Source organism: Ziziphus jujuba, chromosome 5, assembly GCF_031755915.1.
Source record: "Ziziphus jujuba cultivar Dongzao chromosome 5, ASM3175591v1".
In the NCBI taxonomy this organism is placed as follows: domain Eukaryota; kingdom Viridiplantae; phylum Streptophyta; class Magnoliopsida; order Rosales; family Rhamnaceae; genus Ziziphus; species Ziziphus jujuba.
In genome coordinates, this window is record NC_083383.1 from 21,188,601 (window position 1) to 21,207,197 (window position 18,597).

At 31.8% G+C, this 18,597-nt stretch overlaps 1 protein-coding gene across 1 annotated transcript; it reads left to right on the forward strand.

Annotated features, from left to right (window-relative positions):
* Nucleotides 1-837: 837 nt before the first annotated feature.
* Nucleotides 838-8,973, forward strand: LOC107421322 (kinesin-like protein KIN-14R). The gene is made up of 17 exons (XM_048475026.2): nucleotides 838-1,143; nucleotides 3,055-3,359; nucleotides 3,509-3,680; nucleotides 3,917-4,026; nucleotides 4,124-4,223; nucleotides 4,294-4,380; nucleotides 4,531-4,707; nucleotides 5,022-5,295; nucleotides 5,442-5,603; nucleotides 5,730-5,945; nucleotides 6,026-6,063; nucleotides 6,504-6,667; nucleotides 6,777-7,028; nucleotides 7,128-7,193; nucleotides 7,642-7,722; nucleotides 8,050-8,118; nucleotides 8,206-8,973. Exons 1-17 carry the CDS (start codon nucleotides 954-956, stop codon nucleotides 8,659-8,661), a joined length of 2,919 nt encoding a protein of 972 aa, XP_048330983.1. The 5' UTR covers nucleotides 838-953; the 3' UTR covers nucleotides 8,662-8,973.
* The last annotated feature ends 9,624 nt before the right edge of the window (nucleotides 8,974-18,597 follow it).

Sequence of the window (18,597 nt, forward strand, 5' to 3'; positions counted from 1 at the left end):
TATTTGTTAATAAAATAGAAAACGAGTTAAATTGTTTTTTTTGGAAAAAAAAAAAACAAATGAGATAAATCATTTATACATTATTTTATTTTTTTAATTTCATTTAATTTTATTTATTTTTTTGTTGTGCCAGCTTTTAGTTTTAGGTTTTTTTTCCTTCTCTTTTATTTCTTTTTTCGTATCTTTTTTTTATTATTTCTTTATTTATTTTATCTTTTTTTCCTCTAAATTATTTTTTTTTCCCTTCTTTACCTATATATTTTTTTCTCCGAGCTCCTTCAATTTCTTTTTTCTTTTTTTTTTTTTCCTTTGTTCTTCCTCTCCCTCGCACAAATGCTTGAATTTGTTTTATTTTTTCTTCTTAGCAATATAACAATTATATGTGAAATTTTGTCGATGTCTAGTATGTACAATTTTGGCAACATTAATATTTAATAATATAATAAGTTAATTAGATAAATTTTTTGAAAAAATATTATTAGTTTTCAATTTTTATGAAAGACATTTTTAGTTATATAAACAATCAAAATTTGAAAAATAATCAATTAAAAACCAAAAAAAAATAATAATCAATTATTTTTTTTTTCAAATTGGTATATTGATATATCTATACTAAAATTTAGAAGGCAATTGAAAATTGAATAAAAAGTGCAAAAAAGAATTTTGTAAATTTCAAAAAAAAAAAAAAAAAAAAAACTAGAAAAAGAAAAAGAAAGCCCAACACACCGGTCATCGTAGGGTCATTGTAGGAGCGCAGTGGAGTAATAAGTAACGGTCAAGTAAATTCGAAATTTGAAATTTGAGAAGAATAATAATTGCTTTTGCTCGCCAAAAATACAAAAAGTAGTCTAAAAAACAAATTTCTGAGAACCAGCTCAACTTTTTTCTTTCATTTTCTTAGCTCCTTCAAGAAAGAAACTCTCTCTCTCTCTCTCTCTCTCTCTCTCTCTCTAATGGCAGAGACAAATTCTACCAACACCCATTGCCAATCTGCACAAACCCTCCTCAACCCAATTTCTTGGTCCAACAACAACGTCATTATTGGCCCCGACAACAACGACGATGCAGATTCCGCCGATTTGGCTCTTTGCGTTCCGGGTTCGAGATTGGTTCGTACCGGCTTCGTGCATTCTACTTCCTCAGGTTTCTGATTCTTTCTTTCCTTTTTGTTTTTTTGTTTTTTTTTTATTTTTATTTTTATGCTGTCGAAATGCAAAAACATATGAGTTCTTCTTTTTGCTGCAGAAGTGTCCAAGTAGGATTTGCAAATCTCTTGGAGGTTTTTAGAAAAGGCTTAAACTAGTTCCAAGAATACAATATATATAATTAGAGTTATAGATCTGGAATTTTATTTGGTGGGTCAGTTCAAGATTACAATTGAAATTCCTGTCAAACATTTTTATGCATGACCCATATAAAAATGATAATTTGACTACCGGTTAGCATATGTGATCTTAAAAGTGCAGCCTAACTATATTGTTAGCAGTTAAGAGTAAATTATTTTAGTAACCAGAAGGAATTATAGTTAATTGCTAAATTCTTCTTACAATTTCATAATTTACAGTGCTTTTTTTCCTTTAAAAAAAGTAAAAGTTGCAGTGTTAAATGTATGTAGCATGCATGTTTTAAGTATTTGTTTCAAGTTAACAAACAAATTGTTTAATTAATTCAATCGCAAGAAATATATAAATTATTATATAGGAAGAAAAGAAAGTGGAGACAGAATAAATTGATATATATAATACATATATATTTTTCGTTTATATATTTTAAAAGTCAAATTCTGAGAGTCTTCGGAGAACCAGGTCTTATATGTATCAAGTTTGCTGCATGTCCACTTCCATAGATAGAGTTATTAAGTTTACATTGATATGATATGCACACTTAGAGAGTAAAACGAACTGAATAAGTAAAATTCCATGGAGTAAGTTAAACTTATAATTTATCTGATCAGAGTTGCTTTGGCATGAGTAGGTTGGTTGATTTTTCTTGAGGCCAAAAGAGATAATTCTTAGACTTTTGTAACCTATAGCTAGGCAAATCTAATTATTTGTGAATAAACTAATCCTTTCTTATGTCAAAATATTTTCTTTTTAAGCTAATTATTTCTATCTGTTTCAGCGTAAAATTGTTTACTGACTTAATTGGACTAATGTTGGTTTGATTTGTTGTAAGTAACTAGTATATGTATATATAAATATATGAATATATACCTTGGTCTTCGTCTGGTAGAGTTGGGTATAAGATTAGTCAATAGACTGCATTTAATCAGCTTTTTCATTTCCTATATCTGATTGTATTCAGACAATTATTATGGGTTAGATTGAATAGGTTGGATTAGTTGGTTTACTCAAAAACTAACCCAGTGTACACTCTTTCTAGGTAGAAATTCTGAGTTTGAATACCCCAACCCAAGATTAAGAAAGAAAAATTAACATATTTAGGTAAAAGTACTTATACAACTTAGTATGGTAAAAAAGCACTTATATAGATACAAATTAGCATGGTAAAATGTTAAAAAGCACAATGCTTTCACTGTTTAAAGACTTTATGTATACATGCATATTGAAGAACGCTCTCTCTCTATATAATGGGTGTGTCTCTTTAGGTGCAATAAAGAGAGTAAGTAAAACTCAAACCATGATGAAAGTGATTGAACTTAGGCTTGTACTTTGTTTTTCCATGCCCCCTTGTTTTTTTACTTTAAAACTAAACAGCAGACTGGTTAAAAATTTACATTTATCTTTCTTTGACTCAAGATTCAACTACAAAAATTTAAAAAAGAGTCAAACTTTGTATTCTGTCAGTGGAACATTTTTATAACATTCTTTTTTTCTCCTTTTTAAAATTAAGTTGATGATTTAAAACCTCCTTCAACTAATTTCTTTTTCTTCTCTTCTATAATTTTGTTGTTGTTGTTATGAAATGTAATATAGTTCTTCTTTCTAAATATAGAAGCTTATGGTCGATGCGGACATTGATTCATTATAATTTGGTTGCTTAAAATCAAATTTTCTTTTAGTTCCCCAATTGACATTATTTTGTCTCCTGAAGCAGGTAACACCATGTTGTTAGTGAATGCTGGAGGTGAGGCTCCAATGGAGAGAAGAGATTTGGATATTCAAGTTCTGAATGACAGGTTTTTCCATGGTGGTGATGTTCTGAGAACTGATGAAAACATAGCTGAGGGTGGCAGTATGCCATGGATTTATCAATCAGCACGATTTGGGAACTTCTCTTACCGATTTGAGAATATACCCCCTGGAGAGTATTTGGTTGATTTACATTTTGCAGAAATCATATACACAAATGGCCCTAAAGGAATGAGGTTATTTGATGTATTCATGCAGGAAGAAAAGGCAAGTAAATCCCAATAAAATTTATTTACCATCCAATTTCTCTTTCATATTCTACTTTCCTTTGATATTTTAAGTTTGTAAAAATGCTGGTTATTTTATAAATCATTTCTAACTCTGGTAACAAATTTTTGGTTGATGACTATCAATAGGTGCTGTCTGAGCTTGATATTTATTCAGTTGTTGGAGCAAACAAGGCGCTGCAGCTGGTAGATGCTAGAGTTTCAGTAGGGGGGGATGGGGCAATTGTTATAAGGTTTGAAGGAGTTAATGGAAGTCCAATTGTTAGCGGAATTTGTATAAAGCAGTCAGCAGATTTTCCTGGTATCTTTATTTTTCCTTCTCTAGTAATTTATCTATGTGAAAACTATATCAACAAAACTTAACTTTTGAAACTCATTTTCTCTATTGTAACTTAAATAAAGTATCCAAGGTGAAACATGGATATCTTGCATGCCACAATTGTTCTGCTGAAATTGAAGTTTCATTGACTCAGGTAAATCTTTTAAGCAAATAGTAGTTTGCAAATGAAAATTTTCTGATGGAGTACTAATTTACAGATCAGGTTATTGGAAAAAGAGAAGCAGAGTTTAGAGACCTTTCTAGCAGATATGAACATGATAAGAGGCAATGGAATGCAGTCATTGAGAAATTAGAGAGACAAGTTAAGGTAGTTTATAGTTCACTAGCATTATTTCTCCAGCAACACTTGCTAGATTCATCTTGTGGATGCATAAGAAATGAATTACTGATTGAATGATTGACAGACCATGAAGCAAGAGCATACTTTGCTTTCTTATGAAGCGCGCAAATGCGCTGATTCGATTCCTGAGCTGGATAAGATGGTCTCTGCAGTTCAAGCATTGGGTAAGTTTGCATCTCTTGAATGATGATGCCATTGAACTTGATATATCTTGATAATCCATCCATAATGCAGTTGCACAGTGTGATGATCTTAAATTGAAGTTCAGTGTGGAGCAGGCAAAGAGAAAGAAGCTTTATAACCAAATTCAGGAAGCAAAAGGCATGGTCGTTCCCTTTTCTTTTCTTCTTCCACAACACCCATTCCTCTTCTGTTTTATGTTAAACTTCTTAGAGAAATGAGGAATTGTATTTATTCTATTTCACTTGTAAATTGAACCTATCCATGCTTTTGTCTTGCATCGTATTACAGGGAACATCAGGGTGTTCTGCAGGTGTCGCCCAATGAGGAAAGATGAGTTATCAGCAAGACATGCAACAGTAGTAGATTTTGATGCAGCCCAGGATGGAGAGCTTGGGATACTTACAGGTGGCGCCACAAAGAAGATCTTCAGATTTGATCGGGTTTATACACCAAAAGATAATCAAGGTACGTATACGCTGGTATGATAAAATTTCTTGAATATTCAAATATCTGATGCACATAAACATGATCTCATTATACATGCAACATAATCATATTAGATAAGTTTCAATTGGTTTTATGTCCAACTGTTTCATAATGTTTACATGAGTTGTATTATCTTTCTTTCCACATTCAAAATATTCTCCTGCTCTTTTTTGTTTTCTCTTTTGCCAATTCTCTGTCAACTTTTTGTAATGTTCCTCACTTAGATTACATAATTTGAAATTATCTTTTATATTATAAGTCATTGACTATGAAATTTTATCTGGTTGTTACAGTTGATGTATTTGCGGATGCTTCACCTGTGGTAGTTTCGGTTCTAGATGGCTACAATGTTTGTATATTTGCATATGGGCAAACAGGGACAGGAAAGACTTTCACAATGGAAGGTCCTGAGCAGAACCGAGGAGTGAACTATAGGACCCTGGAACATCTCTTTAAAATTGCTGAGGAAAGAAGGGAAACTTTCATTTATGATATATCTGTTAGTGTGCTTGAAGTTTATAATGAGCAAATCAGGGACTTGCTGGCTTCCTCACCAGCCTCAAAGAAGTAAAATTTAATCTCATATCTTCCAGTGTGATTCGTTCAAATAAATTGCAACATTTTTTGTCTCTAGCCTTGCCTCTAGATATGTATGACTTGTTTTGGCCATGTAACACATGGAGTGTCCTGATTTAGAATGGTTTGTACTTTAGGTTGGAGATTAGGCAGGCTTCTGAAGGGGTTCATCATGTCCCTGGAATTGTTGAAGCTAAGGCAGAGAACATTTCAGAGGTCTGGAGTGTTCTGCAAGCTGGGAGCAATGCAAGAGCTACGGGATCAAACAACGTGAATGAGCATAGCAGCCGATCTCACTGGTCCGAATAAATTCAAACCTGCATTTTCACATATGTTTATCAGATCCATGATAATCTTTGCATGTGCAAATTAGTCTTATAACTTTGTTTTCTTTGATGTATTATTGTTTGAAAAAATTTTATCAGCATGCTTTGCATAATGGTAAGAGCAAAGAATTTGATGAATGGTGAGTGTACCAAGAGCAAGCTTTGGCTTGTTGACCTGGCTGGCAGTGAGAGGCTAGCAAAAACTGAAGTGCAAAGTGATCGGCTTAAGGAAGCTCAAAACATTAATAGGTCTCTTTCGGCTCTTGGTGATGTGATTTCTGCATTGGCAACCAAAAACAACCACATCCCATACAGGTTTTCTTCCCCCCTCATTTTTTGTGTTCAGAATGTTCATATGTCTTCTTATTCTAATGTATGTTTTTGGAGGTCCACAGGAATTCAAAGCTCACACATCTTCTACAAGACTCTTTGGGTGAGTAGCCACAAGGAAACAAAATGAGCTTGCAGCTTCCATGCTTTTGTTATTATATCTGCAAAACAAGCAATTAGACTTGTCTGAATTTATTTCATCTTCTTGTTATTAATTACACTTGCATTATAAAATGGGAAAGAAACCATAAAAGGATTGAATCATCACAAAGAATGGTCTGACAAGTTGATAATTGATGGAAGATTTTTGAAACATGCATTGCATCTCTATACCATAGATAATAGCTTATGCGAATTTATCTAAAGTTTAAATTTGCCTTCATGAAATTCTAGTTGCAGCCCAAACAAAGTGTCTCATTTGTACTTTTTTATAAGTCAATAAGTAGTGACATCTATTTTTGTGACATCTACTTTTGTTGAACCAGTGTTTTTTCAAGATCTAAAAGGATTTTTTTTTTTTTTTTTTTTTTTTAAATGCTGCAGGGGGAGATTCTAAAACTCTGATGTTTGTCCAAATCAGCCCTTCAGAGCAGGATTTAAGTGAGACCTTAAGTTCATTAAACTTTGCTACTCGGGTTCGAGGGGTTGAGCTGGGTCCTGCAAGAAAGCAGTCTGATATGGGTGAAGTTCAAAAGATCAAATCGATGGTAATCCCTGCAAATAATTTAATTTTCTTTTAATGGCTTTCCTTTTGGTTCTTTGTAAAGTATGTTGATGAGCTATGAGTACTTGGGTCTTTTTTTGGTTCTTTTGAAGCTCGATAAAGTAAAACAAGAACTGAGATCCAAAGAAGATGCTTTATGCAAGTTAGAGGAGACCTTGCACTATCTAGAAAGTAAAGGAAAATCAAAGGATCAGCTTTTCAGAACTCAACAAGAAAAATTTATTGAACTCCAAGACCAGTTGGATTCCAAGACAAAGTTATGCAGACAGCTGGAAAAGCAGTTACTGGAACTCTCGGAGGAAACAAAGGGAAAGGAAGAAATTTGCTCAAGTCTTCAGCGAAAGGTGTCTTGGCGAATGATTTATGTTTGGCTCACATACTGCATTAACATAGTTGTAAACCCAAGCTATGTCCTCTGACATCTAACTTATATTTTTTCAAAGGTAAAAGAGCTTGAGAACAAACTGATAGAACATGGGTATGCGGAGTCCATGCTACTTCAAAAGAAGGTATATAAAGCAAAACCTATTTTGTCCGACTCAAATTTCAATGAAATGTTTTCTATACTGATTCTTATTATGCGCAAAAAAATCAGACTCAAAAAAAAAAAAAAAAAAAAAAAATTCCATGCAGTTGCATAGTCTAATCAAAGCACCTTGCATATGGTGGAAAGAAATCCCCCAAGTTGCATAGTCTAATCAAAGCACCTTGCTGTGAAAACTAATTATGCATTTTTTTTTTTTTCCTTGGTTATCATCAAGTTTTAAAGTGGTCCATGCCAAATATTTTATGACTTGTCATTTTCCGGGAAAACAGATGATTAGGCATGCTTTTATGATTGGTCATTTCCAAGGGGGAAAAAAAAAGATGATTAGGCATGCTGGAAAGTCAGCTAGTTGCATGTTTACTTAAACTGATGAACTCAAAAGCAAAGTGGAATTTTATTTCTCTTTTCAGGCCATGCAGGTTGAGCATGAGAACAACTTGAAAGAAAGGGCGCAAGAGTTTGAGCATCAGTCAGTGATACTTAAACAGAAGGTTACTTTCATTTTAAGCATTGTTATTTGTTTTCTTTCAATACTGCATTGCAAGTTATCAAAATTAATCTTCATAATTTTCATTCCAAAAATGCCATTAAACCCTGTGGGCACTCCATTTATCTTTCTCAACCTTTAGATAACCTGGAGGTAGGCGCTATTAAAAACCAAGTAGAGGGTGAGGCAGGGAGAGGGGAAGGTGTAGGGAACTGTAAAGCAATTTCTTCTAGTTTAAGTAAAACCTGTTGATCTTATTTCTTTTCTGCTGTCATTCCTCAATTTTACACCATAGACCAGATATATAATCTACTACTTCTGTTTGTTGCAGGTTAAGGAACTTGAAAACAAGCTGAAAATGAAAGAAGAGGCCAATGAAATTCACTTCCTTCAAAAAAAGGTTCCTTTCACGTTTCGCATTGTGCATCAACAAAATTGGTATAAATGAGGTCATATATGCTAATTGTTTTTTCCTTCGTGCCGATAGGTGAGGGAGCTTGAAGGAAAACTTAGACAACAAGAAAAAGAGGGTGAACCACTAACATTTTCTGTTGAAAATCTAGGAGCAACCCCCTGTGAAACAAGATCTTGGCTTAGAGCGGAAACTCCTTTGAGTACAAAAAGGTTGAACTCTAGCAACCAAGTGATGAACCAGGAATCTGACTTGCTTAAAGGAACCGACTCTCTTCGTGAGTTAAGGAGAAGAAGAGAGTGGCAAAGCAAAGGGATTGAGAACAATATCTTATTGTCAAAAACTCCTTTGCCTGATAGGAAGATATTATCAACTGATTCAAAAATTGTAAAGCCTGTTGATCCATCAAGAGCATTGGCAAGGATTACAAGAAACACTAAGCCATCAAGTACTGCTTCAAGAGTGATCTCTAACAACAAAAGCTACAGAGATCAGGTTCCAGGAATCAAGTCAAAGATCTGGTTAAGATAACTTCGGTTGATGAATGAATCTCTCAACTGGTTATACTGTGCATATGTTTGATACTTTGTTACACATAGCTTTATGGCTGGACGTTATTTGCATAGGTTAGCCGTACTATATCAAACAGTTCTATGATTGCCTTGACTTTGTCTGAGGCTGGAAAAGCAGTAATAGGAGATAAACTTTTCAAATCTTTTTTTTTTTTTTTTTTGTTGGTTGTATATGTATAGCTAGTAATAAGAGTGCTGTGTGAACGAGTTGAATGAGTTGACGCGGGGGATTTTCATAAGAAAATTTCAGTTTTATAAATTTTCAGAGTTATTTTTGTTTGGTATTTCACATCCTTCAAAGTTGCTTCCTCTTTTTTTTTTTTTTTTTTTTTCCGGTTTTTTTGGCATTGCACTTTTTCATTCTGCGACCCAAAAAAGGAATTGTATTTTTCTTTCAGGTAGTCGCTACAACTGTAAATTCCTTTTTTTTTCCCCAAATAAAGCCGAATGAGAGTATTAGAGGGATAAGTAAGATAAAATAAAGACAATATGAAAAAATTTGATGAATGAAGTGATATAGGTGTGAAATCTATATATTCATTTGGTAAAGTAATAAATGAAAAAATATTATTAATTATTTATTGATATTTTCATATTTATATCAATATGAAATTTGGAAAAAAAAAAAAAATAGAGTGCATTCTCAAGCTTCTATAAGTTTTTAAGTTGGAGGAAAGGAAAAAAATGGGGCGCATTGTTAAAGAATTTTGAATAGTTTACAAAAGTTTTGGAAATGGATAAGAGAGTATTTATAATGGAAATATTTTCATTTTTAAATAAAAAATCTATAAAAGTTTGGATTTTTAAAAGTCAATAAAATTATTAACAATTTAAATATCCTTAATTTTTATTGATTTTTTTAAAAAAATTAATTAAATGTCAAATAACTTTTATAAAAATTTTAAAAGTAATTGAAAGTTTATATTGAACACATTATCGAGTTTTTAGGAGTCTTTATCAAATATATTTAGATTTTATAATTCCACAATAGTCTATAAAAGCTTATAAAATCTATATTCAATACATCCTCTTAAATTTTTTTCTTTTCAGAATGTACATTTCATTACATTTCCATTTTATTATTATTATTATTATTATTATTATTTTTTGCCAAAAAAACCTCAAACTTCAATGAAGAACAGAGCATAAGTCATCCTGAACAATGGAAGATAAACAGGAAGGCTATCTTCCATCCAGGAATCATACAAAGGAGCTTTATGAAGAAAAACGAGTTAATCTTGGGCAGCCCTATTATTTTCCCTGGGACTAGGAAAAAAAAAAACAAAAAAAAAAAAAAACCAGCATTTACTCCGATAATGCTAAAATCAATTCCTCCATTCATTCAGGATATAACGCTACTAAAATCCATCTCACCTGCAACTCGCTCAATTCCAATTTTATGGTCATTTTCAAACCATAGAATAAACCCACAAGCCTCTGCTGTTAACCTTTGCAAGAATAACACCAGCACTTCCGAAATTAGAGGTGCTTCAAGGTGAGTGATGAAAATATCAGTATTGATGAAAATATCGAATATATGATATGATGGAAATATCATAAAATTATAAAAGCTATAAATATTTAATTTAGAATATAAATTTTTACATATGAGATCATTAGTATAGTAAAATAATATAAAAAATATAATAATTATAACACAATGATAAAAAATATATACTTATCCTATATATTATACAACAGAAAAACTAATAATATTATTTATTTATTATTTTTTAATAGATAAAATCAAATTAAACACTAAAAGAGTAGACAAAAAGATAAAAAAGAAGGATATATATTGAGATGCTACAATCCTGCAATTTTTAAAAATTTTAAATTTTTTAAAAAGATCCATAACTACATCTTAGCCAGTCCAATTAATAAGTTGGATATTTGAGTATATAAAAAGCTTATGAAAATATCCAATATAATATTAGCATATTATTATTTTTTATATATATATTTTTAATATTATTTTTTTCTTTTTTTTCTTTCTTTTTCCTTTTTCCCTCACATGGGAAAAAATATTTTTTTCTTCTCCTTTCTTTTTCTTCCTCTCTTCCCTTCGTCTTCTTCCTCCCTCTTTTTCTCTCTCTCACTCGTTCTCTTTCTTTTTCTTTTTTTTTTCTTTTTTTTTTTCTACTTCTTCTTCACCTGTTCGGCTCCTCTACTACACTCTTCTCTCTCTCTCTCTCAGATCACAAAGACACACATCCAATCCGGCCGAGATCTTCCAGAAATTTCCACCGACAACCGCCGACAATCCGTCAGTTTCTCCACATCATTTCCACTGTATCCACCTAAAAACTGAAACCCTCACCGACATTGGACGATTCCGTCGACTTCCTTCGATTATGGCGACAAATCAACGGCACCCAGGGCAGAAACTTCTTCCCCCCTCCCCCCCTCCAATCAGTGTCAAAGGTGGCCGGCAACCGAAAGTATCGACGATATCTCGACGGTTTCGTCGATTTTTGTTTCCCTGGTCATGGTTAGGATAGTTTTCAGTTTTTTACCTTATAACCGAACCGAGTTGAATTAATCAAGTTTTAATGCCTATTTAGTTTAAACCACTCATATTTCAATGTCCAATCCAAACCAAATCGAATTAATTTAATTTGGTTTTTGATTGGTTTGTTGGGTTAAATTATAGTATATTGTTATATTTATAAAAATATAAAAAAATGAGTTTAAACATTAAAATTAATTATTAGCATAGGCTTTTTTAAATTAGTCTAGGCTTAAATAGTCTAGGCTAAATATTACATTTTTCTATTTAAATCTTCTAGTGACTTTTACACTTCTATATTATATCTCAAGATTGAATACATTAACATGTATCATAAACTAAAATTTTATATGACAATAATAATAAACACTATAAGATAAATTTTATTACTAAAGTATCAATATAATAAAATAACAATATAAAAAATATGATCAAAATATTTGGTTTTATTTGGATTGGATCAATTGAAAATTTCTTTAAACCACAAATTGAACCAAACCGTTCAACTTTTTAAAATTTTTTACTAAATCAAAACCAATTAATATAAAAAAAATAAAAATAAAACAAATTTTAAAATTTCTAACCAAATCAAAACCATTTAACATAAGAATAAAATAAAATAAAAATAAAAACAAAAACAACCAACCAACCTAAATTGAACCAAATAGTTTGGTATGGACCATTTTTTATTAGAAAATACCCAAACTAAACAATTTGTATTTTATTTAATCATTATTTATTAAAGTTTCTAAAAGGCTAGAAAATTTTTTTCGTTCGACAAAAAAAATTGAACGCTGATTTGATGTTGATCTTTGTGAAGTAAAAGGGATATTACACTACTCAAAATAAACATCTAATTTTGTGGGCCTATAGGGAGCATGTGCCCACCTCAATTTTTTTTTTATTATTATTTTTCATATATATATATATATATTTTATGTATACTTATTTTCATACTCCTAATATTATTACTGTGCCCCTCCTAATTTTGTGCTACAAATATTGTCTAATTGTGTATTTTAATAAATATGCCTTTTATTTTGATTTTTGTATTAAAATTTGGTTATCTTAATTTCTTCACTAAGCCCTAGTTTAGGATTTGATTCTAGGACTTCTAGAATCAATTATGCTATAATTTAAAAGCATTTCAGTGTTTGGTGAAACAATTTCTTTTAAAATTTTTTGATAATTTTTGCGTTATACAACAAAATCAAGTAAAAAGGGTGATTTAAAAATTCGGACTCTCTTATAGTCAAGATAAAAATAATTAAAATCTCCAAGACTCCTTCCATTAATGACTATAACTTCACTTTAAATTAGAATTTCTATAAAACAAACTCGTATTATTTATTTTATATTTTTAAATAAATCAATAGTGAATTTAATATAATTACTAATTATTTATTATATACGATTAACAAGATATTTGAGCTTAATTTTAGTATCAAAAAAAGACATTAAAAGTACTATACAGATTTTTTTTAAATAAACTTACGTATGGTTTTAAAATTTATAACAATTCAATTTTATAAGATACCAAACACTTATTTGTAACTTTTATACCTTACAACAATTTTATCAATATATATAAAGAACTAAACATTTAATTGATTCTTTGTACTATTATTTTAAAATCTACAACAAAATCATACCTTCTTAATTCTTCTAGTTTTGCTTTTATGTAAAAATATAACTAACAAATATTACTAATAAAATTTGTAAGGTTTAGTATACATTTTTATAAATCAATTTTGTAAAATGAAAATGCTAAATTGTGTTTCAAATTTTTAAAATTTAGAAACATGTCTGGTTATATATTTAAAAATATTTTATAAGAATGAAAATGTTACATCCATGTTTAGTGAATATTATATATGATATATATCCATCATTTGTATCTAATATATGTTAAAAATGATATATATCTATATAAAATAAATATTTTTTAATTTAAAATATTACATATTATCTATTCCCTATAATATTTTTGTTTTCAAAATTTTCTAAATACATGCAAAACATTTCTAGGACATTTCCAAATTTTATCTATATTTTAGAAAATGTTTCCATTAATTTTTTAAAAAATATATATATTTCAAAAACAGCTGTTGAATGTGTTTTTGAACATTTTTCTGTTAGTAGAATGAAAAACCGTTTTCCAAAATGATAGCTTTAAATATTTCTATTTATTCACATCAAATTTTGTTTTTTGATAAGATAGTATCTAATTGTTCTAAACATATCTAATAGTTAATTAATTTATTTAAGTTCTTTTGAGTTGATTAATTACTAACAAAATTAGCCTATGGAAGTGTGTGTATATATATATATATATATTATTATTATTATTTTTTGTATAAACTTGCTGTGAACTTTAAATATCTTTGTTTTAATAGACTTTAGATCATCTAATTACTTTTAATTTATAATTTTTTATCATATTGCTTTGAAATTATTATATTTTTTTTTCATTGAAAATCAACTTGAAAATACCTCCAAATTAAATATTGATTTTTTTAATTAACTATTTTTGTATCTTATTAATATTTATTTTGATTTTATTATTTATATTTATATAACTTTATTTTTTAGAAAAAAAAAAATTGTTACGTAACAGTGTCCCTTCAAATTTTTTTTTTTTTGAATCTGTTACTGTAACAACTTGTACTAAAAATAATATTCCAGTTAATGAGATGAGCATCATCATTAACATTGACTCTAATATATCCTTGCACCAAATTCAAACTTAGCCACTAATGCATGTGCTACAATAATAAAAATTAAAGTAGAGTAATTGAGAAAAGAAAGGGAGAACTTAAAATTTGAGAAGAAGGAGATGCAGGGAAAGGAAATTCACAAAAAGAAAAGGAATGTTTTTAACTTTATTCACACCATTCAAAGAAAGACTAAATGGCTTATTTATAGGCTGACGAAACAAACTAGGCAAAAAAATAAGCTAACGGACTTAACCCGTGACTCTTTAATTTAAGTAACACATTAACAAACTTAAAAAACTCAACTACACACCTTAGTCTCACTCCATCTAAATCCAACCCCACCGACTCAGTCCATTTTGCATGATCCCCCTGCAGATATACCCATATCACTCCTCCCCCCTTAGAACTTCCTTGTCCTCAAGGAAGAAGTTCAGAAAACGTCGAGCAAGCTTCTGCCTATTTTTTTAAGTAGTGTTCGCCTTCGATGTCCCTGACTATTGGATGAGAACCTTTGCCCTTGGCCTATACATGCCTTCTGAACTTCTCTAGTGGCCAATATAGCTATAGGTCATCGTTCATACTCTTTTTCCTATTCAAAAATCGGAGGTGGAGAAGTTTCCACAATTATGGGTCCCTCATAACACCGTAGCAAACTAACATGGAAGACATTATGTAGCTATAGGTCATCGTTCATACTCTTTTTCCTATTCAAAAATCTGAGGTGGAGAAGTTTCCACAATTATGGGTCCCTCATAACGCCGTAGCAAACTAACATGGAAGACATTATGTATTTGTGACCCCTTGGATAGTTTCAAACGTAAGTTACTATCCCAATCCTTTGTAGAACTTGATATGGCCCATAATACCTGGGAGTCAGCTTGTGAGAATTTTGAAAAGACAGTGATTGCTGCCTGTAGGGTTGTAACTTTAAAAGAACATATTCCCCAACTTCGAAATTCACCTCACATCATCCATGATCTGCTTGAGTCTTCATTCGACTTCAGGCTAAAGTTAGAGTAATAAATCTGCATGTTGCTTTGACATTTCATCAACGAATTGAACCTTGGTAGTTCCTAGAACATAGGGCAACATAGATGGAGGAGGAATTCCATAAACAATTTCAAAGGGTGATACCTTGATAGAAGAATGAATTGAAGTATTGTAGCTAAATTCTACCCATGAAAGCAATTCCTGCCATTTTTTAGATTGATCCATGACAAAGCAGTGCAAGTATTACTCCAATTTCAGGTTAAGCTCTGTTGTTTGTCTGTTGGTTTGAGGATAGTAACTTGAACTCATCTTGAGCATTATTCCCTATAATTGGATGAGAGTTCACCAAAAGGTGCTCAAGAAGATCCTATCTCAGTCAGTCATGATTGAGAGGAGCAAATTATGAAGATTTACTATATGGTTCACGAAAGCCCTTGCGGGAGCAGTAGAGGGATGCTGAAGGAAAACAAAGTGTGCATATTTGGATAAACGATCTACCACAACTATTATTGAATTATCAGTCCATACCTTTTCGAGTATTAGTAGTGGTTGTAAATTCCCTATAGGTTTATGCACTCATATTTACTTCTTTATAATAATCATAATCTTAATAAATTCTTTCATTGGTTTCCTCATGCCCTGGCCATATGAAATCAGGCTTAAGATGGCTAGTTCGCTCGTACCCAAAGTGCCTACCTATAGGAGTTACGTGTGCGTTGGTCAGAAGGGAAAAAATTATAGATGAGGTAGGTTTCAAACAAACCCTATCCTTTATGAACCAAACTTCATCCTGTAATTTAAACCTCTCTTGGGGCGTACATTTCAAATAATAGGAGTCATTTTGTACCTCTACCTACAATTCTTTATACCAATTTACTGGTGATGAAGAGATGGCACAAAATTGAAATTCCACCTTGCGCTAGAAGGCAAATTGATTCTTATTGCCCTATTTATATTAGATATGATAATCATATTCCATTATCTTTAGTAACTACCTAGTTTGGGCAGGTGTGGTGATCCTCTTTTCCAATAAAAATTTAAGACTCCTTTGATCAGTCCTCACCATAAAAAACTTCCCTAGAAGATAAGATCTCTACCGTTTGATTGCTTTGACAATCGCGATCATCTTTTTCTCATATGCAAACAATGAGTGACATGATTGTTTAAGAGCTTCACTAAAGTAGGTCATGAGTTTTTTTTTTTCTTGTAACAAATAGGAATGTCAATGGGGTGGGGCAGGGCCGGTTTTTAAAATCTCGTCCCCGTCCCCGTAGGAAATTTTTTATTCCGTCCCTGTGGTTTTCCCTATTTCTTTACAGGCGGGACGAGGACAGAGATTTCCCAACCAGAGACGGAGCGGGGCAATTTTTCCAGTTTATTTTTTTATATAATTGATATTTTTTTATGAATAAAATTTAAATAAAGTAATGAAAATGTAATAAAAATACAATAAAATACATCAAGGTCCAAATTTACAATTATAATAAAATACATCCTTAAAAAATATAATAGTCCAAATATATAAAATATATAAAAAAAAGTAAATATATACGGGCAAGGTTCTTTATTCTTGGTTCTGATCCGTCCTCGATTCGGGCCTTAAGGAGTTATCCCGAACCTGCCCCACGGTGTAGACTTTTCTTGAAAAAACCACCCCGTTAGGGGAGATGCACCATGGTTTTTGAGATGTGCAGGGCAAATTGACATTCCTAGTAGCAAAATAGCCCTTATGCCCTAATTACATGCATCACTCTCTATCGTAATGGGCTGAGAAAAATTTGGCAATCGCATCATTGAGGGAGAGACTAATGCCTTCTTTAATTTATCAAAAACCACGATTGCTTTTGGAGTCCATTGAAATCCTTCTTTGGAGAGCAACCGAGTGAAAGGGGCAGCTAATCCTCCATAGCCTTTTATAAATTTTCAGTAATACCCAACAAATCCCAAGAACCCACACAATTCACAAGTGGTGGTAAGTTGTGGCTAGTTTTGCATTGCAGTATCTTGGTGGTTTCTACCCATACATCATCTTTTGAAATCACATGACCTAGGAAACCGATCTATTTTACACCAAAGTGACATTTGGATTTCTTGGCAAACAAACTATTAGATGATAATATTGAAAGTACAGTTCATAAATGCTCAAGATGTTCCTTTAATGTTTTATTGTATACCAATATATCATCAAAAAAATACAAGAACAAATCTTCTTAGGTTCTTTCGAAATAAGTCATTCATCAAACCTTAGAATATGGCAAGGGCATTAATGAGCCCAAACAGCAGTACCACAAATTCATAATGCCTAGCATGAGTTCAAAAGGCAATCTGAGGTATGTCTGCTTCTCTAACTCTTATTTAGTTGTATATGGCGCGAAGGTCGAGCTTTGAAAAGTATTGAGCCCATGTAATTTGTCCAATAGCTCGTCAATGATAGGAATTAGAAACTTGTCTTTTATCATGATATTGTTTAAGGCTCTATAGTCCATTACCTTTCTGACTAGGAGAACAGGAGAAGAAAATGGACTATTACTAGATCAAATTAATCCAGATTATAAGAGTTCCCACATAATTCTTTTTAATTTTGTCTTCTGGTAGTATGGATATCAGTAAGGTTGCACATTACAGGTTTACTTTCGGCTTGGATGGGGATAATGCAGTCGTATTGCCCCGTCTGCGGTGGAAGAGAAGTCGGTTATTGAAAGACATATTCAAACTCCAGTAGTAATTTCTCTGTTTCTAATGTCTGCTCGTCCTTTGAATTTTCACTGTGTAAGGTCATTCAAAAACAAAAAACTCCCCTTGCCATCAAGGTGCATGAGGTCTTTTTTTTTTTCGAATAGAGACTCCAAGGGTGAGCTCCTCAAACTCTTAATTACTACCTCATTCCCTTCTTGAGTAAATTTCATGGTTCTGTTCTTATAGTCATATTCAATTGGTCCCAGGGTTTCTAGGCATTAAATCCCTAAGACTACTTGACAAGCTGCCACATCTTACCTTGGACCCGCATAGTTTATGCGTTGGTTATCTCTGAAATTGCATGGAAGGAATTTCAAGTTAAAACTTGGTTTCAAATTCTACCTCAAGTTTGTCGTGGTCATCTCCATTGTCTGAATCTACATCTTTGATCATGAAGAACTGTGGCTTTTTACATTTGTGTCCTGGTGCAAATTTCTCGTTACAATAAAAGCAAAGCCCTTTATACCTGCGCTCCCATATCTCATGGGTGAAGGATTTGCAACCATTAGTGACATATTGATTTGGTAAATTGGCCACGGTTCTAATAGGTGGTAGCACTCCTAGAATGCTAACGGAAGTATTGAAGGATATTTTAACCTGGGTAACTACTGGAGTCACTCCGGATATATAAATGTTCTTCTTTGGAAGAGCCTTTTTTTCTTCAACCAAACTAGCCATGCCGATTGCATCTGCCAATAGTCATGGTTATCTCATTTTTGCCTCCATGCTTATCTCATCTCTTAGTCCCCCTATGAAGGCTCCAATTAGGAAAGGTTTTTGATGGCCATCAATACATTGTGACTCAAATTTAGCTTGGTAAGCTAGCACCATGGTAGTTTGGTACAACCTATTTAGTGATTGGGATGGTTCTTCATACTCTGTTGGGCCAAAGCATTGAAGGATTGAGAATTCTCTCAAAGTTAAATATCCTTTAAATTTGGAA